The 23947-nt window shown below is 41.3% G+C and overlaps 16 protein-coding genes across 16 annotated transcripts; 8 read left to right on the top strand and 8 right to left on the bottom strand.

Moving 5' to 3' along the window:
• Positions 1 to 4: 4 nt before the first annotated feature.
• NEMIN01_0823 (uncharacterized protein) lies at positions 5 to 1021 on the top strand (the record flags this gene model as incomplete). The annotated part of the gene is made up of 1 exon (XM_051476765.1): positions 5 to 1021. The coding sequence occupies one exon, from the start codon at positions 5 to 7 to the stop codon at positions 1019 to 1021; it is 1017 nt and encodes a 338-aa protein (XP_051332725.1).
• Positions 1022 to 1414: 393 nt separating this feature from the next.
• On the top strand, positions 1415 to 2377 carry NEMIN01_0822 (uncharacterized protein; the record flags this gene model as incomplete). Its single annotated transcript, XM_051476764.1, has 1 exon — positions 1415 to 2377. One exon carries the CDS (start codon positions 1415 to 1417, stop codon positions 2375 to 2377), a length of 963 nt encoding a protein of 320 aa, XP_051332724.1.
• A 121-nt stretch (positions 2378 to 2498) lies between these two features.
• Positions 2499 to 3374, bottom strand: NEMIN01_0821 (uncharacterized protein; the record flags this gene model as incomplete). Its single annotated transcript, XM_051476763.1, has 1 exon — positions 2499 to 3374. The coding sequence occupies one exon, from the start codon at positions 3372 to 3374 to the stop codon at positions 2499 to 2501; it is 876 nt and encodes a 291-aa protein (XP_051332723.1).
• A 184-nt stretch (positions 3375 to 3558) lies between these two features.
• NEMIN01_0820 (uncharacterized protein) lies at positions 3559 to 4575 on the bottom strand (the record flags this gene model as incomplete). The annotated part of the gene is made up of 1 exon (XM_051476762.1): positions 3559 to 4575. The coding sequence occupies one exon, from the start codon at positions 4573 to 4575 to the stop codon at positions 3559 to 3561; it is 1017 nt and encodes a 338-aa protein (XP_051332722.1).
• Positions 4576 to 4803: 228 nt separating this feature from the next.
• Positions 4804 to 5373, bottom strand: NEMIN01_0819 (guanylate kinase; the record flags this gene model as incomplete). The annotated part of the gene is made up of 1 exon (XM_051476761.1): positions 4804 to 5373. One exon carries the CDS (start codon positions 5371 to 5373, stop codon positions 4804 to 4806), a length of 570 nt encoding a protein of 189 aa, XP_051332721.1.
• A 358-nt stretch (positions 5374 to 5731) lies between these two features.
• NEMIN01_0818 (transitional endoplasmic reticulum ATPase) lies at positions 5732 to 8083 on the bottom strand (the record flags this gene model as incomplete). Its single annotated transcript, XM_051476760.1, has 1 exon — positions 5732 to 8083. The coding sequence occupies one exon, from the start codon at positions 8081 to 8083 to the stop codon at positions 5732 to 5734; it is 2352 nt and encodes a 783-aa protein (XP_051332720.1).
• Positions 8084 to 8201: 118 nt separating this feature from the next.
• NEMIN01_0788 (uncharacterized protein) lies at positions 8202 to 8483 on the top strand (the record flags this gene model as incomplete). Its single annotated transcript, XM_051476730.1, has 1 exon — positions 8202 to 8483. The coding sequence occupies one exon, from the start codon at positions 8202 to 8204 to the stop codon at positions 8481 to 8483; it is 282 nt and encodes a 93-aa protein (XP_051332690.1).
• A 284-nt stretch (positions 8484 to 8767) lies between these two features.
• Positions 8768 to 10306, top strand: NEMIN01_0817 (uncharacterized protein; the record flags this gene model as incomplete). Its single annotated transcript, XM_051476759.1, has 1 exon — positions 8768 to 10306. The coding sequence occupies one exon, from the start codon at positions 8768 to 8770 to the stop codon at positions 10304 to 10306; it is 1539 nt and encodes a 512-aa protein (XP_051332719.1).
• A 176-nt stretch (positions 10307 to 10482) lies between these two features.
• Positions 10483 to 11505, top strand: NEMIN01_0816 (uncharacterized protein; the record flags this gene model as incomplete). Its single annotated transcript, XM_051476758.1, has 1 exon — positions 10483 to 11505. The coding sequence occupies one exon, from the start codon at positions 10483 to 10485 to the stop codon at positions 11503 to 11505; it is 1023 nt and encodes a 340-aa protein (XP_051332718.1).
• Positions 11506 to 11768: 263 nt separating this feature from the next.
• Positions 11769 to 14582, bottom strand: NEMIN01_0815 (valyl-tRNA synthetase; the record flags this gene model as incomplete). Its single annotated transcript, XM_051476757.1, has 1 exon — positions 11769 to 14582. The coding sequence occupies one exon, from the start codon at positions 14580 to 14582 to the stop codon at positions 11769 to 11771; it is 2814 nt and encodes a 937-aa protein (XP_051332717.1).
• Positions 14583 to 14610: 28 nt separating this feature from the next.
• On the top strand, positions 14611 to 15858 carry NEMIN01_0814 (glucosaminylphosphatidylinositol acyltransferase; the record flags this gene model as incomplete). The annotated part of the gene is made up of 1 exon (XM_051476756.1): positions 14611 to 15858. The coding sequence occupies one exon, from the start codon at positions 14611 to 14613 to the stop codon at positions 15856 to 15858; it is 1248 nt and encodes a 415-aa protein (XP_051332716.1).
• A 318-nt stretch (positions 15859 to 16176) lies between these two features.
• Positions 16177 to 17223, bottom strand: NEMIN01_0813 (protein pelota; the record flags this gene model as incomplete). Its single annotated transcript, XM_051476755.1, has 1 exon — positions 16177 to 17223. One exon carries the CDS (start codon positions 17221 to 17223, stop codon positions 16177 to 16179), a length of 1047 nt encoding a protein of 348 aa, XP_051332715.1.
• Positions 17224 to 17276: 53 nt separating this feature from the next.
• NEMIN01_0812 (alpha 1,2-mannosyltransferase) lies at positions 17277 to 18269 on the top strand (the record flags this gene model as incomplete). Its single annotated transcript, XM_051476754.1, has 1 exon — positions 17277 to 18269. One exon carries the CDS (start codon positions 17277 to 17279, stop codon positions 18267 to 18269), a length of 993 nt encoding a protein of 330 aa, XP_051332714.1.
• Positions 18270 to 18776: 507 nt separating this feature from the next.
• NEMIN01_0811 (uncharacterized protein) lies at positions 18777 to 21431 on the top strand (the record flags this gene model as incomplete). The annotated part of the gene is made up of 1 exon (XM_051476753.1): positions 18777 to 21431. The coding sequence occupies one exon, from the start codon at positions 18777 to 18779 to the stop codon at positions 21429 to 21431; it is 2655 nt and encodes an 884-aa protein (XP_051332713.1).
• Positions 21432 to 21689: 258 nt separating this feature from the next.
• On the bottom strand, positions 21690 to 22412 carry NEMIN01_0810 (uncharacterized protein; the record flags this gene model as incomplete). The annotated part of the gene is made up of 1 exon (XM_051476752.1): positions 21690 to 22412. One exon carries the CDS (start codon positions 22410 to 22412, stop codon positions 21690 to 21692), a length of 723 nt encoding a protein of 240 aa, XP_051332712.1.
• A 33-nt stretch (positions 22413 to 22445) lies between these two features.
• NEMIN01_0809 (elongation factor 1-alpha) lies at positions 22446 to 23855 on the bottom strand (the record flags this gene model as incomplete). Its single annotated transcript, XM_051476751.1, has 1 exon — positions 22446 to 23855. One exon carries the CDS (start codon positions 23853 to 23855, stop codon positions 22446 to 22448), a length of 1410 nt encoding a protein of 469 aa, XP_051332711.1.
• Between the last annotated feature and the right edge of the window lie 92 nt (positions 23856 to 23947).

Raw genomic sequence — 23947 nt, 5'->3', positions numbered from 1 at the left:
ATTTATGAATGAAGTTTTATTCTCTGGTGCGCTAAACATCTTCAAGGATGGGAGCACAGCAGAGTACACATGCGAGCTATCCAAAAAACCAAATGCATTTGAACTAAAGCTGTACAACCAGGCCTCATTTACCATCCTGCTGTCTAGGATAAACGAAACAGAGTACTACAGCATAAAAGAAACACAGAGCATTCGGGTGGACTTCTTCAGATTTATGACAACGCTTGCCGAACTGTTGAAGAGAGTGCAGAGGAAAGAGCTTTTTATTGAGGTGGGGAGCACACTGAAAATCGTAGAGAGAAACGCATTTAGAAATATTCTGCACCTAGAGCTTCCTTTGAAAGATCTTTCCGAAGCAGAGTACAAAATGTATATCTCAGACATTCTCAGCAGGCTCAACAGACACACAGCAGCACTTGAAAGAGAGAACAGCATTTTAAAGGAAGAGCTTAGCTCTGCCAGACACACAGCGGAAGAGCTTAGAAAGAAGCACGAAGAAGAAATGGATGATTTCGAAAGCCACAAGAAACAGAAGCTCAGACAGGAGGATGAGCTTAGCGCGAGAATATCAGAACTAACAAGCTTGAACGAAAAACACACAATGGACGTTGAGAGGCTGAAAAAGCAGAATAGAATAATAGAAGAAGATCTTCGAAAAGCCAACGATATTATAAAAAGAAACTTTGAAGACTTGAAAAACAAAATAAAAACAGAAAACATCTTAAAGCAGGAAACAAACAACTACAAACACGACAAAGAAGAGCTTGAAACAATAAATAACCGGCTGGAAATGGACTTGATGGAGAAAAACGAAGAAATAAAGATCCTAAAAGAGCTTGAGACAGAAAGAATAGAGGCTATAAACAACCTCAAAGTGCTTAATAAGTCGCTGAATAGAAAACTGGAGAGCACGTACAGGATATACAATAGAATATACAAACCGCAGGAGGAAAACGAAGAAGACTCTAGAACAGAGGAGACAACTAGCTCGCTAATAGCGCCAGAGAGCATCCATTATTGAGAAATGGCTATTTTCTATCGGTAATAATGCATTCGTCTGCGGCGAACTAAAATAAAAACAGTAAAATAAAATCCAAATAGTTTACTTGTGTTTTTGCTATGCATAATACTATTTATAGACACGTGACTCACCAACCAATGAATGTTCCTACAAGAGTTTGCTGATCTTCATTTATTCTACAGGATATTCCTAAATTCTAGGACGCAAACTGTACATTTAGCAGTTATAAAGTATCTTAAAGCTATCATCTGAGTTAAAAAGAGCAGCAGTGCATTGGCATTCAACTATCCCTATGAACACAGTGATATCTCACAGAAAAGCTGCCTCTTTTTGCTTTTTGTTCTGTTGGAGCCGTTATGTAATTTTATTTCTTTAATTTTTTATTTGCATTCCATGATTTATACAATAGTGCATGCAAATAACAGTAACACTATTCTAAACGGAGCACAAATAAACAAGTACAGCAACGGAGAGCACAGCACGATTGACCTGAATAGCAAGACAGTGCTTGTATTTGACAACTATGTGGTAACAGAAAACAAAGAAATACTGAAAATAGAGGGGAACAGCGTAAAATTAATAAGTAGAGCTGCAAAAACACCCACAAAGATAGTAGTTGACAAAGATTCTATGTACATTGCAGACCGGTTGGGGTCTGTTTACAGATTAGACAATCTGAGCAGTCTTTCTGCAAATCCAGCAGAAAACATCCCTGTCTATTTGTTTGGGTCTATTTCCATGATAACAGACATGAAAATAGCAGACACATCGATTATCACGATAGATAAAGACAATAAAATCAGAATCACAGACAAAAGCCATCCCTACAGAATCAAAAAGTTCGTGCTGGTCCATAGTAAGCCACTGGTATCAGTGGAGATGTTCAAAGAGTACATCGTAGCAGGAGGGTACGACTGGTACATTTCTTTCTACAATACAGAAACAGGAAGAACCGCAATATTTGACCTAGTGGAAAAAGAAATAAAAGAAATAGGAGACACCCTGCCAGGCGTAGAAAATCCAAAAAGCATATCAAACATAAACTTGGAGGCAGAGTGCAGAGTGCGAAAGATCCTTTCATTTGAGAACACAATTCTAATCATAACAAATGAAGCTCCTTTGCTCCTAAGCGTAGACAGTATAGAAGATTTATCGATCACCTGTAAAGAAATAGAAAATCTATCAGACAGTTTTATTGTAGATGGAACAGCCACTGCAGACGGCTATGAGATAATAGACAAAACAGGGCGATTATTTAAACTTGCACCAAGCAGCCCAAAGCCAGTTAGAAAGCTGATAGTTCCCAACTACGCAAATGAAGTAGATGTTTCAATAGCCAACAAGTATTTTGACTGATTCCAAATAAAACGTGTTTACTATCTTTTTCCTACCACTCTTAGACAACTCATATCATGCGCATTATATCTGTAGTAAAAACAATCAGAGAACTTAGTGTAAAAACATCAGCACATCGCTTTTATTTTCGATTGGACTTTTCTACCGATAATAAAAAGCCTGCTACTACAGCAGACAGTACGCCTGCAGTGGCTAATGCCACATAAATATACTTTGTGGATTGTTTCTTTGAAAACTCGCTTTTATAGCTTTTGTCTAGCTTTTTGCTTTTTTCTATCAGAGCTTTCATTTTCTTCTCCCCAAGCGTCATGCTTTTGCTCTGCAGCTCTCTCATATCCATCTTTTCTCTCTCTCTGATTGTGTCAATTGCCGCCAAGAAGAATATGTATGGGGTGTGCAGCTCTGACTCCAGCAAGTATTTGTATACGTACACCAGGTCGTAGTAATTAAAAACTCTTCCAAACCATAGCGCAGTGTGCTTTAGCTCAACTAGTATTCCATTTAGATCCTGGATCTCTGCAGTAGCCTGATTAGGAGAGTACCCTGGGATTTTTTTCAGAATTTCTTCATACTGGATTGAAAGCGCAAATTTATCTTTTAGGTATGGATACAAAAACCTCTCGTAAATCAGCATGCAGTCTTTCTCAACCTCTTCGTACGTGATGTTTTCATTTCCCATGACCTCTGCGTATATTATGGGGATGAAGAAGTCCTGCATCTCCTGGTAATATTCTCTGATAGCATACAGCTTGCACAGTAGCTTTCTTAAAAATTCCACAGGCTTGCCTTTTTTATCAATTGGTTTTTCCTCTGTGTCCCCCGGGTGTTTTACGTAGAACCCCAGCCTCACTATGTCCTTATCTACATCCTGTTTTACTATTTCTATATTATCTATCTTGGCAGGAAATTTAGCCATCAAAACAGACTCGCTTGTGTTTGCTGACTTGAAGGCGTTTATTGCGTCTAATAGCACTTTTATGCTCTTATTTATATCCATGCAAATAAAGAATGAAAACTTTTAGTAATAAGCTAAGTCTAATTGGTCCGCTGCACACTATCTCTCTGTTTGGCAACCAGTAAAAAGGGTCTTTTTGACCAATATTTATCATATATTCTTTATTGGCTATAGAGCTGTCTGTCTAGGACTGCCCTTCCTCTGATTTCTTGCAATCTCTGTGGGGCTACCGTCTGAATACATACTTCATAAAAAATTTAACAGTTCTCTTGAAGCTATACAGTAGAGTTTTCAGTCCTTCAAATATCCATTGAGCATTGCTCATCCGATGTCTGATGAAATCTTTTCTATATTTTTTGTCTAGCTCTTTGCTTTTCTCTATCAATTCTTTTATTTTTTCCTCTCCAAGCGTTTCAAAAGGAAATTCTTTTGTATGCTCGTATTTTCTGACTATATCGACTGCAGACAGCAGAAACATATAAGGTGTGTGCAGGTCTTCTGACTCTATGAAGTATGCGTAGATGTATGTTAGATCGTCGAAATTAAACATTCTATTAAACCACAATAGCGTGTGAGTATACTCAGTTATTCCGGCAATAACAGTAGGGTCTTCTCCCATAACTCTTTCGTTTTGGTAGTCTGGAAGCTCTTTTACAATAGCATCGAAGTCTCTGGCCAATTTGTAGTTATCTTTTAAGTAAGGGCGCTGAAATTTTTCGTACATCAGCAGGCAATCCTTCTGTATCTTTTTTGTGTCTGTATTTCCATTGTGTAGAACCTGCGAAAATATTATAGACATGAAGAAATCGCACATTTCCTGGTAGTAGTAGTCTTCGCTTGATATTTTTATTAGCAAGTCCTTTAGAATTTGTACCGGTATTGTAGACTTGTCTATGTTCATCATACAACCTCTTTCTTCGCCTCTTTTATTCTCTGGGTTTACAGCTGGACTTTCAGACTCTTCAGCAGAATTCTTTATCTGATCTACATTGCCTCCAGTGATATGAAGCTTAGTTGTGATTTTCCATTTCTCTGAACTTCTATTGCAAGCGTCATTATCACTTTTTTTTACTACGAAGTGCAATCTTTTTATATCGCCTTCTATCTTGTCATATTTTAGTTTGCTTATTTCTACCACATCGTTGTCTACTAGACTTACACCGAATCTGCTTCCTGTGTTATTTTCTCTGAAGCTTGATAGCGCAAGTAGTAACATTGTTACACCATTCATGATCAAATTCATTAGAAATTGTGCTAAAAAATTTCTTAAATATTTATTTTCAAGGGGACAACAGCACTCTCTGAAAAATCAGACAAGAAACAGACGAATAGTGTATAAATAAATAAAAATAATAGAAGTACACATTTTGCAGTGCAGCAGACACTTTACTTCTAAAAGAATAGTCTCATTTTTCTGGCTGCTAAACTCTGCAAAAAGAAAAGAAATCAGTAGAACAAGTTGTTCAGTGGTTTATTTAACATTGAATTTACTTTTGACAAACTCCTCTGCCTCCTTCAATGTTGTTTCCAGATCTTCATTATTAATGACCTCGTCAAACTCATCGCTGCAGCCGTACATGTTTTCCTCTTTTGCTTTCATAAGGCGCTTGCTCAGCTCGTCCTGTGTTATAATGGCTCGCTGGGAAATTCTTGCATGCAGCACTGACATGGATGCGTATATATACAAGTACGCTGCATTGAGCCCAGACTCTTTTATTTTCTTGACCCCCTTTTTTTCGATTTCCAGCAAAAGTATTTTCCCCTTCTCCACGGTGCTATACTCTATTCCTGTTCCATAATAGTTCCCTGCGTACTCTGCGTATTCTATGAACTCGTTCTTTTTAATTTTTTCATTGAACTCTTCCTGGCTTATGAAATGATAATCTCTGCCATCTATTTCTTTCTCTCTTGGCGTTCTTGTCGTGTACGAAATAGACAGCGTAAACGTGTCTGGGAATCTGTGCACCAGGTGCTTTACGATCGTGGATTTCCCTGAGCCACTAGCACCAGCAACCACAAGAGCAGAGTATGAATTATTCATAAAATTTTTATCATGCCAAGCAAGCTAAATGCCAATTATTTTTTAAAATGATCTGCTGCCATACATAGAATAAACACACATACTATCCATATACAGCCTATCCTACAGACCATACTACTCCCTGATTGCCTTGTAAGCTCTTTCTTCTCAGCTTTTTAGAGCCCCATCGAAGTAGAGTTCTATCTCCATCTTTCACACATTTTCACTCAAAGTGTACAGCAAAGAATGGGCAACTCCTGTCCACATACACTTTTCATCATAAATATCTGCACATCAGTAAAAGTTAAAAATAGATTAGATAGAGCACAAACCATCAAAACATCTCAACCTTTGGAATATTTATTTCTTTCAGAAATGCTTAGTCGTAAAGCCCCGACTCATCGACTGTCTCTGAAAGAGATCCCAGCCCTTCCTTGTACTTGCTCTGGAATCCGTCGTATTTCCTCTCTTCTTCCTCGCTCACGCTTCTTCTGGATCTCTCCAGAGCCATGCGGAAGTTTTCACTTGTCACACAGACAGTTTTTCCCGTGCTTTCTCCTGCTTCCGGAGCAGAAACATCTGAAATTTCCATTCCTCCCTTTTTCGCAGCTATTTCTTCCTCAATTCTCTTCTTAACAGCGAACTTGCACGCCTTTTGGCACACCTCTGTCAAGTCAGCCCCCGAGAACCCCACGGTCTTTTTAGCTATGTCCCGTAGATTCACTGACTCATCCAGCGGAGCCTTCTGCAGACTTGCCTTCAGGATGGAAAGTCTGCTCTCCTCATCGGGAAGAGGAATGTAGATAAGCTGATCCAATCTTCCTGGTCTCATAAGCGCAGGCTCAATGACATCTGGCCTGTTTGTAGCTCCTATGACAAACACGTTCTTTTTGGAGTTCATTCCATCCATTTCAATAAGCATCTGGTTGAGGATCTGTGTGGCTCCTCCTGATGTATTCCTGTCTCCTCCCCTGGCTCTAGCGATCGAGTCGATCTCATCAAAGAAAAGAACACACGGTGCTGCAGCTCGCGCTTTATCAAAGATTTCTCTGAGATTTGCCTCACTCTCTCCGACCCACATTGTCAGTAGCTCTGGGCCTTTGATCGACACAAAGTTTGCATTGCACTGACTGGCAACTGCCTTAGCCAAGAGAGTCTTACCGCACCCTGGGGGACCATAGAAGAGCACACCTCTGGAAGGGCTCATTCCAAACTCTCTGTACAGATCAGGATACTCAACAGGGTACTGCACCATCTCTCTGAGCTCAGTCTTCACTTGCTCTAGCCCTCCTACATCATCCCAAGAGACATTGGGAGCCTCTAGGACAGTTTCTCTGAGCGAGCTGGGATCAGTGTGTCGCAGCGCGTACTCAAAGTTCTCCTGCGAAACTGCAAGGGAGTTGAGCACTCCTATGTCAAGAGTGTCACTGTCTAAGTCAAATAAGTGCATCTTCTCGCGTATCTGCTGCAGGGCAGCTTCTGAGCAAAGAGAGGCTAAATCACTCCCCGTGTACCCGTGCGTGTCTTTTGCTATTTTCTCGATGTCTGTAGACTCTGCCATGAGAATGTTCTTCGTGTGGATTCTCATAATCTCGAGTCTTCCTGCAAAGTCTGGTATTCCTATTTCTATTTCTCTGTCAAATCTTCCAAATCTTCGAAGAGCAGGGTCTATGCTGTTAGGGCGGTTAGTAGCACCGATCACAATCACAGTAGCTCTCGAGTTGAGCCCATCCATAAGGGTGAGAAGCTGTGATACTACTCTCTTTTCAACTTCTCCCTGGCTCTTATCTCTCTTTGGTGCTATAGCATCTATTTCATCTATGAAGATAATGCTGGGGCTGTTTTTCTCTGCTTCTTTAAAGGCTTTTCGCAGGTTATTCTCGCTCTCTCCTGAGAGCTTGGACATAATCTCAGGGCCATTGATGAGGAAAAAGAAAGCCCCTGACTCATTTGCAACTGCTCGCGCGATCATTGTCTTTCCTGTCCCCGGGGGGCCGTGCATGAGAATTCCTCTGGGAGGCTTAGCACCAAGCTTTTGGAAGAGAACAGGGTGGCGCAGTGGAAGGTCTACAAGCTCTCTTATCTTCGCCATCTGTTTTCTGCACCCTCCGATGTCATCGTATCCTATCATGTTCTTTTCAGCCATCAGCTCTTCTTCGGATATTTCTCCTGAACAGAATATTTCCGTGTCTTTTCCCACCTTCCCAAAGCAGTGAGGGCCTGCCTTCACCTGTGTCACTTTGAATCTGAACACTTTGTTGTTCCGAATTGTAAGGGTGTCATTTACGTGGATGGGGCGGACTGCTTTTTCGAAGTATTCTTTAAGCAGGTCATTGTACACATCTATGTTCACTCCCTCGAGATCTTCTTTCACGGGGAGGATAGTTGCTTTTTCCACGGTGATTGTGTCATCCATCAGCTCGTAGAGCTTCACAAAATCCCCGACACGCGAGCACAGATTCTCACACCCCTCTCGAAGTAGAACTATTTTGTCGTCTGGAATGTCCATTTTCTTCACCATGAAAAGGGACTCTTTTCTTTTCTTTCCCTTTATGAGTATTACGTCGTACTGAAAAATGTTCAGCTCCTGCATTCTTGCGTACGAAATGCCTACGTCTGCGGGGTCTAGCCGGCACTCTCCCTTCACACAGTCGTCTGTGGGGTAGACTATTTGGTAGCTGTTTGTTCGCCTTTCATCAAGTATTGCTGTTGCTGTGTTTTCCTCTGCCATGTTTTTGTTTTGTTTTTTTATTTTTATTTCAATCCAACAAGCTGCTTTGGAATTGGGGCTAGTTTGGGCCTGGGAGTGGAATTAATTTGCAATTAATTTACATTTAATTAGCATCAAGATGATCCGCGCCCGGCCCAAGCTCTACACAGTGGAAGAGGTTGCGCAGAACAACCACAGAAAAAGCTGCTGGGTTATTCTTTCAGGCCTTGTGTACGATGTTACTGATTACGTGAAAGAGCACCCCGGGGGAGCAGATATCATTCTGGAGAACGGAGGAAAAGATTGCACAGTGATATTTAACACAATCCATCCATGGATCAACTACAAGAAGCTTTTAGAGAACAGACTCATTGGGTACGTAAAGAAAGAGCCGCAGAAGAGTGATGCGCAGAACAGCTAGTTACAGTTGGTGATAATATAGTGGAAGAAAAGTGTTTATTGTGCTGCAGCAGATAGATTAAATCTGCAGAAGAGTGGAGAATTACCAAATAAAGTATTTTGATTTACATTTATATCCTTGTGTAGAGAGTAGAGAGGATAAAAGTTTTTCTACATATAGCAGATGGCTCTATCTTATCAGCTGGTTTTCGTCTCTTGGCAGCAGTTTTTATTTTAGTCAGCTTTGCATTTGAGCAAGAGCAAGCATTTTTATGCCTCTCGTGCAGACAAATAAAATATTTGTTTATGAAGCAGAAGGAGAATTCATACTTTGTCGTTATTTTGGGCTGCTTTCTGGCACTCAGCTGGTTTGTTGGGTTTCTTCTCCTGCAGAACAATGCAGGATGGGTGGCTTCTGTGCTCCTTCATCTTTCCTCTTCCATTCTTCTATTTGGAATATTCCCTCTCCTCTACTCGAGGTGCAAGTACAGCATTCCGTGCTTTCTTTTCTACAAAACGAGGCTCCAGCTGTTTCTCACAGGAGTGGTCATTCTCTGGCCCTGGCCCAAGTACCAGATACCTGGCGTGTGGGTTGTTGTCTTTTCTGCGCTTTGTGTAAGAGTTCTTCTTCTCATCCTCTACTCCATAACAAAAAGAAACTTGTTCAAAGACTTCAGCACGGGGCACAACCTGGAAGTTCTTCAGCTGGAGAAGTACCTTCTCTACGCAAGCAACAAAATTACGCAAGCAGATCTTCAGTACGATCTGACAATTGACGTGTTTTACAAAAAAGGAAGGCCTCAAGAGCTTTCCTCTTTGGACATTTTCAAAAAGTGGAGGAGAACAGAAGAGACAGAAGGCTCGGTCATGGAGGAGTATGGATACGGCCTGGGAGAGAGCCTTAGAATCCCGAACAGACCGCGTCTTACGCCTGTGATGGATGAAGTCGAAGGATCGATCTCTGTGGCCTCGCTTCTTAACGAGTTTTCGCCAGAAGATGCAAACAATTTGTTCTCTCTGATTTCGTATGGAGAGAGAAGCAGAATACAGTACGCAACGTTCAAAGAAACATTTAGACAGATCTCCTTGGAAAGAACAAATCTCTATGTGGCCATAAAAGACTGCCGCAGACTGATCAGCCATTTCAACGGGTTTCTGCACATACTGGAGGGAATACTGCTCTTTATAGTATTTACAATATCGATGAATCTAAAGAATCTCTTCCTGCAGACTTTCTTTTCCTTTGTTCTTATCAATGCAGTGATCCCAGGGAGCGTGAGTTTCTTTGAAAGTTTTATTTTCCTGCTGATCTCTCATCCTTATGACACAGGAGACAGAGTGTACATCAGAGGAGAGAACATGATAGTCAACAAAGTGGGTCTTTTTTCGACGTGTTTCACCACATGGGCAGGCGTGTACACGATAATACAGAACAGCGTGGTAAGCAAGTTCCCAGTGGTCAATGTAAGGCGGTCTATTTCGCAGTACTGGGCCATAGATCTACCAATCAACATAGAGTGCAGCAATGAGGCAATACTGAAACTGAAGAAAAGACTGCAGTGGTATGTGCAGGAGGAGAAGATGCTTTCAGGTTTGGTTTTTGCTCCTGTGTCATTCAGCAACGGAAATGCCGTGAACATTCGCCTGCTGGTGCGAAAGAACTCGAATTTCCAAAACGGCTTTTTTACGCTGACTAACTTCACGAAGTGCATGGCATGTATTATAAGAATAGTAACAGAAGAAGGATTGTACTATAAGCCCCCCATCGCAAGAAAGAAAGTAACCGAAGAGTTCCTAAAGTCAATGATAGAGGCGCAGAAAGACCTAGCGCAGAAAATTAAATAATAAACGGCTGAAAAGCATTTGATTTCTGGTTTAATGTGTACAGTTTCTAATTTTTCTGTCTATCTTTTGTGCTGTGCATTTTGCAAAAATAGTTATTGCTCCAGCGCGGCTGCCAAATGTGCATTTTTCTGTGGACTGAATAAAGAAAGGAAAATATTTCCATAAAGCATTTTAGCATGGAGGAGCACATAAAAGAAAAAACAGAAGAAATATACGCTATAGACGCCCAGAAAGACCTAAACATGGTGATAGCGGGGGGAGGAGATGACGCAGTTACTTTTTACAAGTTTAACGGCACAGAGTACATAATTGATGAAGTAATTGAAGGATTTGAAGATTCTGTTGTAATGGCCAGATTTATTTCTGGCAAAAAAGCCGTGGCAGTGTCTATGGACGGGACTCTTGCCGAGATAAACATAGTGTTTGGAAATGGAAGATACATGAAAGAAGTGCACACTGCAGATCTGCAAATGGACGTATCCAAGGCTGTGCTGTCTGAAGACAAAACTAAAATCTATGTGGGAACAGTTGACGGGATGGTAGAAAGAGTGCCTCTATCTGCAAATGAGGTAGAGAGCAGAATACCCTGCATGTACATAGGCCATTCCTCTGATATTTTGGAGATAGTAGAGATAGGAGATGTGCTGTATACGCTCTCATCTTCTCAAATAATTATCTATGATAAGGAAAAAGGATCGCTGTTGGCTAAGTACCAGGCAGAGGTAGACAGCGACATTCGTGTTATGCAGGTAAATAGCACAGGAAGGTCTGTAGGAGTTGGATATGGGAATGGGCTGGTGTGCATACTGGCATACTCCAGCACACAGAACACTCTCACGAATGTCTACAAGAATGATAACCCAGAGAGAACATCTGTCGAGTCCATCAGTTTTATTGAAGATTTGCTAATTTTTGGAGATTTTAAGTCAACTGTGACCATCATTGATACAAAATATAAAATAGAAAAAACATGCATACTATCAGAAGACGAAGCATGTGTTGTGAAAATAATCGCAATATCATCAGCTGTAGCGATTGCAATAACAAACACTGGGAAAGTCTTTGTCATCTCCCTAAAATCGGATAACAAAATACTATCAGAGTATTCAATACATAGCATAACACTCGATGCTGTGCTGTTTAACAGGTACATATGTGCAGCGACAGTTGAAGGCGTTGAGTTTTTGCCGCTAACATAATAGATAAAGAAAATGCAGCAGTTACAACATTATATCTACTTACAAAAACACTTCTACTAGTTGGTTTGTGAATATATTGTTCTGCTATCATGGTGATACTGCACATCGAATATGGTAATTTTTGCAAAATCTATACAGAAAGACTGAGAGCTAATAAATTATCTGAAATTCTCTAGTGCATCTTTACAATGAAAATGGCTGTTAATTCAATAGTAGAATTTATTTTAATTTCGATCTAAAGCGGCACTTCCAAGAACATTGGGCTAAACCAGCTTATATTGAATTCCAGATGCTTCTTCGTCAAATGCTGCGTCTTTTTCAAAGGACACCTCTACTCCCATCAGCCGAGCTAAAATACCGCTTGCTCTTTCCAGAGATTGTGTTTTCTCAGAGGACTCGACCACAATCTTTGTTATTCCTGTTTTCAGCGACACTTTTGATCTAGCGCTTTTTACCAGCTCTAGGACAGAGTCCATCCACTGGGCCTCCTCAGCGCTTTCTTTTTCTATGCCGTTATTTTCTAAAGGATACTCCTCCACCGTAATGGAAGGCATCCACGTGTATCCATCAAGCTCCCAAGAATTCTTCATTACCTGATAGATCTCTTCTGTTAAAAAGGGAAGCAGAGGATGCGCCATCTTAACAAACCCAAGCGCAACCATCCGCAAAGTTCTAATGCCTGCTGAGTCCTTACGCCCCTTGAACATTTCCAGGTAAAAGTCGCAGAACTCGTAGATCATAAACTGCTGCACATCTACTGCAGCTTTCATAAAGTTGTACGTCTCTATTGACTCGGCTGTGCTTCTCACGGTGTTCAAAAACCTGCTTTCTATCCACCTGTCAGAGGCATACTCAAATGAGCTCTTTTTGTACTCCATGTTCTCATCGGTCTCTGACGCATTGCTGTTATTTGTGCTTTTTTTGGCATTTTGTGACAGCGCAAACTTCATCGCATTCCACACCTTATTGCAGAACTTTCTGCACCCCACAACTTTTTCTATGCTCAGACACACGTCTCTTCCCAGCGAAGCACTTGAGAGCAAAGAATACCTCAGTGCATCGCTTCCACACGCCTCAATTCCCTGCGGGTACTCCTGCGCTATGTTTTTAGAGGCCGTTTTTATCTCTTTCTCAGACAAATTTCCGTTTTTCAGTTTTTTCAAAAGATCATCCAGAGAAACACCGGAAATAACATCCACAGGATCAATCACGTTCCCCTTGCTCTTGCTCATTTTTTCTCCGTGTGCGTCTCTTACTATGCTGTGGAAAAGCACAGTATCAAACGGACACTTTCCTGTTAAGGCAATTCCCATCATAACCATCCTCGCAACCCAGAAAAAGACAATATCTTTCCCCGTCTCCAGCAGAGAGGTGGGATAGTACTTCAGCATGTCATCAGAGTCCTTTGGCCACCCGAGCACAGCAAAGGGCCAGAGACCAGAAGAGAACCAAGTGTCCAAAACGTCTTCCTCCTGCTCCACTTCTCCTCCTGCCTGTTTTTCAGCTTCTTCTTTGCTTCTCGCAACATACCACACTCCATTGCGAGAGTATGCAGGTATTCTGTGCCCCCACCACAGCTGTCTGGAGAGACACCAGTCCCTTACATTGGACAGCCAGGCATCCCATACCTTGCACATTTCATTTGGCAGCACCTTTAGTGTTCCTGTTTTAGTTACTTCCTGTGCCTTTTTGGCTAATTCCTTGCAGTTCATCCACCACTGCGCAGTGAGTCTGGGCTCAATTACCTCACCCGTGCGTGAACATATGGGAATGCTCGAAGGATGCCCTTCCTCCCGGACAAGAAGTCCTTTAGATTTTAGCAGAGCCACTGTTTCTCTTCTGGCGTCGAACCTGAGCATGTTTTTAAAAGGCCCAACTGTCATTCTGTTATTAGCATCGATAACAGAGGTAGAGAGAAGATTGTGTCTCAAGCCCACCTCAAAGTCTGTGGGGTCATGGGCGGGCGTAATCTTAAGAAGACCCGTGCCAAAGTCCATCTCTGCTGCCTCATCAAAAACGAATCTCATCTTTTCTCCTGTAAGAGGATTGATGGGCGTGCATTCACTTTCATTGTTGCCTGAATTTTTGAAATGAGAATATCTTTCATCATTTGGGTGTGCGCACAGGGCAGAGTCACCAAAGATTGTCTCTGGCCGAGTGGTGGGCACTTCTACCGTATAAGTCTTACCGTTTGCCTCTATTTCGTATTTCACAGTGTATATTACTCCGAAAGTATGCTCTTTTCCGTCTGTGTGCACTTTTTCGTATGGCTCCACTGTCTTATGGTCTACCTCTAGGTCGCTCAGAGTTGTCTGTATCTTTGCGCACCAGTTGACCAGCCTATTTCCTCTGTATATAAGCCCGTCTTCATGGAATCTGACAAATGCCTCTGTTACTGCCTGTGAGAGCTCTTCGTCCATGGTGAATTTCTCTCGTGTAAAATCCAAGCTAGTGCCAAGCCTTCTGAACTGGTTGACAATCTGTGTGCCATGCTGCTCTTTCCACTCCCACACTTTCTCCAGAAACTCTTCTCGTGTGCAGTCTTTTCTGTGTTTTCCTTGTTTTTCCATTGCTTTTTCAACAACTACCTGTGTGGCAATTCCTGCGTGGTCTGTTCCTGGGAGATACAGAGTCTTGTATCCCAGCATTCTTTTTAGTCTGACGACTGTATCTTGGATCGAAGCCATCATTGCGTGTCCCACGTGCAGGGATCCCGTGACATTTGGGGGAGGAAGGACTATAGTGAACGTTTTGCCGTTCTGCACTTTGGTTTTAAACTCTGGGGTAAAGTATCCCTCCTTCTCCCACCAGGAAAACCATCCATTTTCCACCGATTTGGGATTAAACTGTCCCGCCAAGTCTTTTACAGCCTTCTTTTCTCCGGCTGGTATCTCTTCTGCTTCTTCAAACTCAATCACTTTTTTTGTTTTTGGTTTGCCCTCTTTTGGCGCTGTGTCCTTCTGCACCTGCAGTTTGTTCAAGAACTTGACCATCTTTTCAATCTTTTTCTCTATCTTGGCTTTTTTTCTCTCGTCTTTTTCTTCGTGTAGTGCTTTTCTCAGCTCTTCTATGTTCATTATAAAGTAGAATATTTTTTAGAAAATTATGTTTATTACAACTCCAGCATACCCCCGGGCTGAACTTCTGCACACCACTTGCTGCTCTATTTATTGGCTCATAATTGTTGACTACTTCAAGATAGAAAACTTCTGGGTCCTGCTCTCTGGCATTTGCACGATCCACTACATTGTCTCGGCGACTAGATCTGTGCTGATCAGCCAGGTTCTGCTTTTTTCTAGCGCTATTTTGTTTTTGATCAAAAGTGCAAGTGTAAAAAAGTACACATACAATCAGAAAGATACGGGCCATGCTTCTTTGATCATTGACGGGCTTCGATACATTGTGTGCAGTCTAGTGTGCATTTCCATCTTCATGTGCGACTTTCCTTTCTATCCCAGCTACAAGCTAAAGAGCACATACTTTGGGATCTCTCTGATGGACTTTGGAGTGGTTGCCTTTATGCTGAACGCAGGCATGATTTCATCCGTTAGCCACAAGTTTCGTCTTAAAAAAAGCATTTACATGGGGAGTATGGGGCTGATTCGGCTGGGGGTTATTTTATCGGGATACCACTCAGATCCAACAGAGTACGGAACGCATCTGAACTTCTATTTCGTGTACCTTCTCTCGGAGAATCTCAGCCTTTTGTTCAAACACTTTGACCCGCTCACTGCAGGGCTCAGCATTTTACTAGCGCATGAAGCCGTTATAAACCAGAAATCAGTGATTGACTTTGTGTTCTTTGAAACACGAGAAAACCTATTTAAAGCAAACAGAGAAGGCCTTATTTCTGTGCTTCCATACACGGGAGTGCTCCTCCTTGGAAAAGCAATAGGTAAAATTATATTTGCAAAGGACCAAACACTTGGGAGAACACTGCACAAGCTGACTCTTATGCTCTGTTTTCTCTTTGCTATGCACTTTGGGTTTCTGCATGTCCTGCAGCCGTCTAGAAGGCTGTGCTCTCTGTCTTTTACCTCCTTCTGCTGCGGCGCAATGGTTCTTCCCATGTGTATTTTCTACGGCATTTCTTGCATCTATCAGTTCTGCAATATAAAATTCCTTTCCAACCTGAGCCGCGTGATGGGCCCAATGTTCCTACTGGCTAACGTATATGTCTTAATAGGAAACATTATCTTTGACTGGAAGAGCTACTCAATCTACTACGCGCACTTAAGCAACATTCTTTACATGATTTTGCTATTTGGTATTCCTGTTGGTCTTTATAGAAGACACACTCTATTGCAATCTGACGCGCCAAGAAAAACAAAAGTATCTTCATCCTCTAAGTAGTATGCACATTTGTATAGCATACTAGTATCTACTAGTTACTGCTTGCAGAGAGGTTGCGTGCTCTTCTTTTGCAAATATTGTCGTTTTTTAGATAGAAATGAATTTGATTTTTAGCAGCCACAGACTACGTATAAGATTTAATCAAAACAACGACAATAGGAAGAAAGACGAGGAACAAATAAACACATTGTATTTTATTCACCACCTACTTAGACATGTATCTCTTATACTTCTTGAATACTACCGTAGATAATCATGCGCTTGCCTTGGAATCGAACAAAATAGAATGTACTGTCTACTAAAAGCACACATTGTGCACTATAGCATAGACTGTATTTCCATGGGCTGGGTGAGTATAGCCACTATCCCTCCTTTGTCTTTTATCTTGTCTCCGTTGGGAGTATACTGAGATATAATGTGTATCTCTGCATTTGATTTCTTAGATAGGGTGATTATGCTTTCTATCTTCTTCCTTGTGTCTGGGCACTCGGACTTTATAGCGCAGTCTACAACTATCAGTGTTTTAACGACAAAGTTCTCTGCAGCCCACTCTGTCTCTTTCATGCCAACCGCTGTCTTTGAGACATACGAATCTTCCAGCATAAAATAGTTGTAAAGCGCAGCTATCTCGTTTCCCTTCTTTAGGCCCTTTAGCTTGGCAAGCAGATCGGGTGTTTTGTAGATGTGTTCTATTTCTGCGCAGTCTCCCTTGTGCGTATTAGCCGATGTAACTGTTTTCTTAATAACGACTATTTTGTTTTTTAGCTCTTTCTGTTTTTTGAAGTACTCCTCTGCGTCTCTGTCTCCACCCAATATCACAAACACTGTCAGACTGTCTTTGAGGTGTGCTAGAATCTGTTTAAAGACTTTTTCTTTCTGTTTCGATTTTTCCAGCAGGGGAATTCTTTTTGTCGTATGGTCGGTGGTCAGTACAAGAGAATACCCCTCCTTTCTGCACACCAAATAAGCCATTGTTGCTTTGTTTTCGATGGTCATTTCTTCTAGCATTTTGATTGATGAGCTGGAAAGGTGATCTTTTTTCAGAGACATTCTTTGGTTTACGCACACTTCTAACGTGTGGAACGAGCCAACTTTCGTGTACTCCGTTTCGTTTAAAATCTTTCCTTTTATGAAGAGCATCCCCACAGAGAGATCGACTGTTACGTTTTCTACTTCTATTTCCAGCACCAAAGACATGCGTATTTTCGTTTTACCGCTTTCTGCAGAAATATTTCTCTGCGTGAGCGTTTTCACCCTATCCTGGCTGTCTATTATTCGGTACAGCTCGTAGATATCATCAATGTCTTCGGGCAACAGATCCAGAAAAACATTGTACTTTGTCTGGTCTTTTTTATATATTTTCATTCCATGTGTTTTGTGTAAATATTTATATGTTATTCAGAATCGTCATTTGCATAATGATTCTATTGAGCAGGGAGACAGCTCAGCAGGAAAATGCGTGCATCTTCATTCTATGCCGAAACACAGATATAGATGGGCTCAAAGGCACAATAAAATCTTTTGAGAGCCACTTCAATCAGAAATATAAATATCCATACGTGGTAGTGAATGATCAGGAGTTCACAGAGGAGTTCAAGGAGCAGTTCAAAGAGCTGACAGAGAGCTCTGTTGAGTTTGGAAAGGTCCCAGCCGAGCACTGGAGCTATCCAGAGTGGGTGGACAAAGAAAAAGCAGAAATGTCAAGAAAAAAGATGGAGAGCGAACAGATTATTTATGGAGGAAGTGAGTCGTACAGACACATGTGCAGGTATTTTTCAGGGTTCTTCTTTCTGCATCCGCTAGCAATGAAGTATAGGTACTACTGGAGGATTGAGCCGGACACACAAATACACTGCGACATAGGCTATGACGTGTTTGAGTACATGCGAGTAAATAAAAAAAAGTACGGATTTACCATTACTCTCCACGAGTTTCCGCAAACCATCACATCCCTTTGGAGCACAGTGCAGAGGTTTGTGGCAGCGTACAACACGTTTTACAAGGAAGGAAACTACTGGAGTCTCCTAAATCCATTTAGCTTGCACAGATTTATCACAGATGAAATGTTTACAAGATACAATATGTGCCACTTTTGGTCGAACTTTGAAATAGGAGACTTTTCCTTTTTTAGAAGCAAGAAGTACGGGCTCTACTTTGACTATCTTGACAGATCTGGCGGGTTTTTCTACGAAAGATGGGGCGATGCTCCTGTGCACTCAATTGCTGCTTCACTGTTTCTGAACAAAAGCGAAATACACTATTTTGAAGACATCGGATACACACACCCACCGTTTACACACTGTCCAAAGCCGTCTCTCCAAAAGTCCAGCTGTTCGTGCACGCCGTCCCTGTCAGTCGACATAAAAATGCCACTGTGCATCAATTTGTATAGAACAATTAAAAAAATGTAAAGTGTAGCTGCGCTCATAGAATGTTTTAAATAAAAGTGTAGAAAATTACAGTAATTATTTTTTGAATGCAATATTTATTGAAAAAGCGCAGTAATTCCTAGGAAACAAGATGCAAACGCTTTTAGTGTGCATGAGTTAAAATAAGAGAAAAATATCTGTATATGAGAAGCTGTCATTGCACTATCTCTTTCCTAAAACTAAGAGCACTCTTATGTAAACAAGATCAGTGTACACATTCAAAACAATGAATTGTTTAATTGACGCTGTGCTTGGACAAACAAAACATCAGAGTTTACATTTGCTATTTGTTTGTGTACAGTTCTAATCATAAATATACACAAAACAAACACAAAAAGAAAGACTAAACAACAAAAACCCATGCTTGTAAACAACTTTTCATCAATATAGCACTCAAAATCAAGAGTACTATTTGTTTGCCAAATCATAAAAAACATTTAGAGATCATTTTAAAGGTATAAAAGGAGAAGAAAGCTGGAAACTAAGAAGATGAAAAGAAAAAGAAATATAGGAAACAAAGTAGTAGTTTTTATTTTGCTATCCATAATAAACAGAATTAGCTGTAGTAGCTCTCCAAACAGTTTAGATAGTAGCCCTCCAAACAGTTTAGATAGCAATTCAGCACCTAGTTCTATTCACAGCAATGGTTCTAGTATACAGAATAATAGCAATGCCAGCTTAGATCCGTTGAGAGAAGAAATTTTCTCAAAAATATACTACAAAGAAAAAAAAAGGCCGAACAGGAGTGAAATACTGACATTGGACGAAATAGACCTACTTCCCTCAGATAGCATACAGAGCTTAGTAAAATCTCAGCACCTCAAAAGCTTACTTACCTTTGACAACAATTTTCCAACTTTAGAAAGATTTGAGAAGCCAACGAAAGGAGTTTTATTCCATGATATAATAAACACAAGTGTCCAAGCCGGGATAACTGACCAAAATACTAAAAGTTTTTCTAAAAACCATGTTAGGCTGCTGAAAAAAGAGCTAAAGAGAACATTAAATGAAATCCTAGTAAAATTTTATACTGAACAAAAAGCACGTAAAGAGGCTAAAGAACCTCTGAAGTATGAAAAAGCACAAGATATAATTAAAAATCAGCCTTTTATAAACTTGAATTCCCACTTGGAGAAGGGGTTTATTCAAAAAACAATAGAAGCGTGCTTTGAAAAAGATGATGAAGTAGAGACTAATACTAACCTATTAGGATCACTGCTTGTGGAGGCGATCGGCCGAAGCTTAACTGTAGTTCTAGAAACAGATAATGAAGATATACTAAAATATGCAAAAGAGTATTTTGATGGAGTTTCTGAATACAGTAAAAGACTTGGGCTGGATGCAGCAACGCATGCAAATGATCAAAAAAATAGTAGCACTGGCACTCCGGACAATATAACCACTGTTTGTGAAAGTCTGGAAGAGAACATGTGGGTAAAATATACGAATTGGTTTTTTGAAATCGCCACTCTTGTTTATGATGAAAAGAAGGATAGTGGAAATTTAACTGATCAAGAAATAGAAGAGATAGTTAACAATAAGAAAAATACAATAGACAGTATAATAGATAACAACAACAGCTTTAAGTCCTTCTTTTCAGTTCCTAATGAGCTGGGAAATGCCTGCATACAAATCGTGAACTCAATTATGGAATTTCCTGTGTTTAAAGACGGAGCCAATAAGACTAGACACAAAATGCAAATAGGAGAAATAGAAAAATGCAATATAGTCAAAGTAGACTCAATGATGCATCAGAACAAAACATATATAGATGGATTAAAAAGCTACAAGAAAGAATTCTTTGGCATAACAAAAAAACTTATAGAGACTATCAAGGCAGACTTTAAAGGCATACAGTTTCTTAACTCAGGGATTATAAATAATCTAGAAAGCAAAAAAAATGTCTTTTTGAGTAAAGCAAATTTATTGCATGCGCTAGCTCCAGAGCTTCGAAAGCATCTGGAAAGCAATTCCATGATGGCAAAAATAGAATATGAAAACTCGATAGTTTCAACTGTAAATAGACAGATAAACACGTTGCTTACAAATAGCGCATCAGGAACTTCCACTCAAGTAGAACAGACAATAGCGAACCAATATAATGAATACCGCAATATAAACAGCATCTTAACGCACAAAGATATCTTTCAGCGATTCTTGCTGCAGAGAATAGAGAAATGCGTGCAGGAGTATATAGATAAAGCAAATTTGATATTGGCAATAAAAAATTTCGTTATTGGGCATATAAAAGAGTATACGACTATACTATATAAATTGAAGAATATAATGGGCCTAGTTAACTCATTAGCCAATGGTTCTGAAAAGGTGCTGCGCGCGCAAAAAGAAGACTTAATTAGCAGGACTGGCATAGAAGAAAAATACGACTATTCCAAATGCGAGTATGTTCCTACACCAGAGTCTCGTTTTTCGATCGTATGTCTGTGTCTAGTTCAGAAAATAGTTGGGTCTCCCTGTATAAACACCAGCTCTATACAGTTATCTGAAACAAATGCGATGAAAATAGAAACAGCGCTGGATGAAAAGATAAAAGAAATTGAGAAAGATACAGATACAGAAGCTGAAAAAATGAATGTAAACAAACAGTACACTTACGTGCTCAAGAAGCTGTATAACTTAGTGCGAAGAGATTTTGTTGAGATCAAAAATAGCATAAAAGATACTTGTGAGAATTCAGCAGAGTACAACTCTAAAGACTACGGCACTTACGCCAATTTAGTAGTTAGCAGAGTCCCAGAAGAATACAAAAAAACAATAACAGATGAAATAGAAGAGGATATTCATGACTTTGATGTAGACAAGACCAAAGACTATACAGAATATATTACTCACTTTAATGCTAACTTCGATAATACATATGAAAAAATACTTGAAAAATTAATCGCCTGTAGTCTGAAAGACATTGGCCTTGAGTTCTCAACAGATAAAGATAATACTTTAGTTAAAGAATTAATTAAAATTGTGCTAGACAACCTCAATGCATTTTCAGATGTTTTTAGTAGAATAGAAAGCATTAGCTTTGATGATTTTGTAAAAGAATTAACTGCAAAGAATACTGCCCTAAAAGAAACTTGGGATAAATACTCTTCCCCCACAGACGACACTCTTACAAGCAGCATTGCATAAGTCCTCTAGAGTAAACAAAAACACTCAACCTGCATCCGCAAGTGAAAAAGTTTGCACCGATCTTCTGCAAACTCGCGTACAAAAACAGACTCTGGCTCTGCAACAGAATGCGCAGATGCCAAAGCAAAAACAAAAAATAAGCCCCACCGTCCACCATGTAAAAAGAAAAAAGACACAGCTGAGCCATCAGCTGGCAGAGTGGGTTGTAATTCATAGCCATTGAAATAAAAGGATTGTGATGTGTTTATTTTCTGCTAATTACGCGGTGTTATCGCTTGAATACTTCTTCACTATTCTATCAATGCTCTCTCTTCTTTCCTGCCTTTCAGCCTTCTCCAGGCGCCTAAAGCACTCCACCAGGGAGGCATACGGCGTGTTGTTGCTCCTCACCTCCACTGAGTTGTCAAACACCTTTATTGTGCCGCTCTTCAGCCCGTTTATCACCGAGCGCCTGGTTCTTTTAACGGGAGTCAAAAAGACGTTTGCCCTGTCCTTTTTGGGCGTGAGAATGTTGATGAACTTATCGTCTCTCGTGTACTTTCTTTTTCTCATCGCAGAGGAAGAGGCATCTTCTGTGCCCGCAGCAGACACGCTGCCATCACTGTAATTTTTATCTACTTCTCCATTTCCGCCGTTATCATCTATGCTCCTAATGACGCTTTTTACGCTGCACTCCTCTGCTCTTTCAGCACTATTTCCTCCAGCAGACCCTGCCGAGCTGCAGCTATATACACGCCCGCCATCCATCTCTCCACTTCTGCTGTCCTCAATACGCCTGCTGTGTCCACTATGTCCTGTCCTTCTCTTCCCTTCCTCCACTTCCGCGGCGCTGTTCTCTGCGCCGCTCTCTTCTCTCTCCGCCGCGCCTTCCTGCGCCCCTTCACCTCCCCTGCTCCTCTGCAGGCCCTTCTCCTTCTCTGCCCCGAGGCTTCTGCTCTCTATCAGTATGTACGAGCTGTCGAGCTCCCCTGCGTCTCCCATGAAAAATTAAAATAATAAGAAAAGTATGCTTTATTACTTCTTAACGGCCTTCTTTCCTGTGTTGAAGAACTCTGGCACTCTTACTTCAGTCTGTGCCTTGTCAAGAACCTCGTGGATGATGCCCACGCCAATGGTCTTACCCATGTCTCTCAAAGCGAATCTACCAAGGAATGGGAACTCCGAGAACTTCTCCATAACAGTGGGCTTGGAGGGGGCAATGATGACTCTAGCGCACGGTCTTGTGCCTGCGATCTCGGAGGGTCTGTCAGCGGTGACCACGAACTCCTTGCCCTTCTTTGTTCCGATGTCGCACAGCTGTGCAAACACGGAGCTCACGTGGGTAGCAGCAATGTCCATGGTGGGCGCGTATCCTGCCTTGATGCACTTCACCTTTCCAATGAAGATAACGGTTGCGTATGCAGCGAATCCCTTGATGCATGGGTTTGCAGCGTCTGCGATGACGGCTCCCTGCTTGATCTTGTCGGTGTCCTGGTTGGCCTTCAGGGTGATACCGCAGTTCTCTCCTGCCTCTACTCTCTTTCTTGCGGTCTTGTGGATCTCCATGGTCTTCACTTCGGTGCTGACTCCTGCGGGGGAGATGTGCACCTTCATTCCTGCGGTGCAGACTCCAGACTCCACACGCCCGGTGTACACTCTGCCGATTCCCTTGATTTCCAGGATGTTTGTCAGAGGGATTCTGAGAGGAGACTCCGTCATTCTCTTGGGGATGGGGTAGTAGTCGATGGCCTCCTCGAGGGATCTGATGGGGACAAAGTCTGCGGGTGCGTCTTCTGGGGTCCATCCTTTGAACCATCCAAACTTCTCGCCCTCTGCGACCAGACCAACTCCCTTGAATCCAGAAATGGCGACAATGGGAGTTGTCTTTATGTTGTACATCTTCTTCATCTTTGCTTTGATGTTCTCGCTGATCTCAACGAATCTCTTCTCTGCGTCTGCCTCGGATCCAAGGGTGTCGAGCTTGTTGATGGCTACGATGGCTTTGGACACACCAAGGGTGTGCGCGAGGACGATGTGCTCGTAGAGAGTTCCTGTTTCTGTGATTGCTCTCTCAAACTCTCCCTGTGCAGCGGGGACAATGATGACTGCCACGTCTGCCTGGGCGGTTCCGGTGATCATGTTCTTCAGGAACCCTCTGTGCCCTGGGCAGTCCAGGATGTTTACGGTGTGCTTGGCGGTCTTCACAACTTTCATGGAGACCTGGATGGTGATACCAGACTCTCTCTCTGCTTTGTTGTTATCGCAGAAGAAAGCGTAACTGAAAGATCCCTTTCCGTGCTCTTTTGCTACTTCTTCTAGCTTCTCTAGTGTTCTCTTGTCGATTGCTCCTAGCTTGTAACACAGGTGCCCGATGGTAGTACTCTTACCACTGTCCACGTGTCCAAGGAAGCATACGTTAATGTATTGTTCTTTCTGGTCTGCCATTTGCTGGGGTAAAAAATTTTCGCATTTTTATTCTTTTTATTTTTAAGAAATTAAAGTAACTGTTTTCTCTTTTATTTTTCGCTCTGCTCTTG

This window comes from Nematocida minor (genome assembly GCF_024244105.1).
Source record: "Nematocida minor strain JUm1510 chromosome Unknown 7919, whole genome shotgun sequence".
NCBI lineage: Eukaryota > Fungi > Microsporidia > Nematocida > Nematocida minor.
The sequence above is the reverse complement of the archived record's forward strand: the minus strand, read 5'-3'. Positions and strand labels throughout refer to the sequence as shown.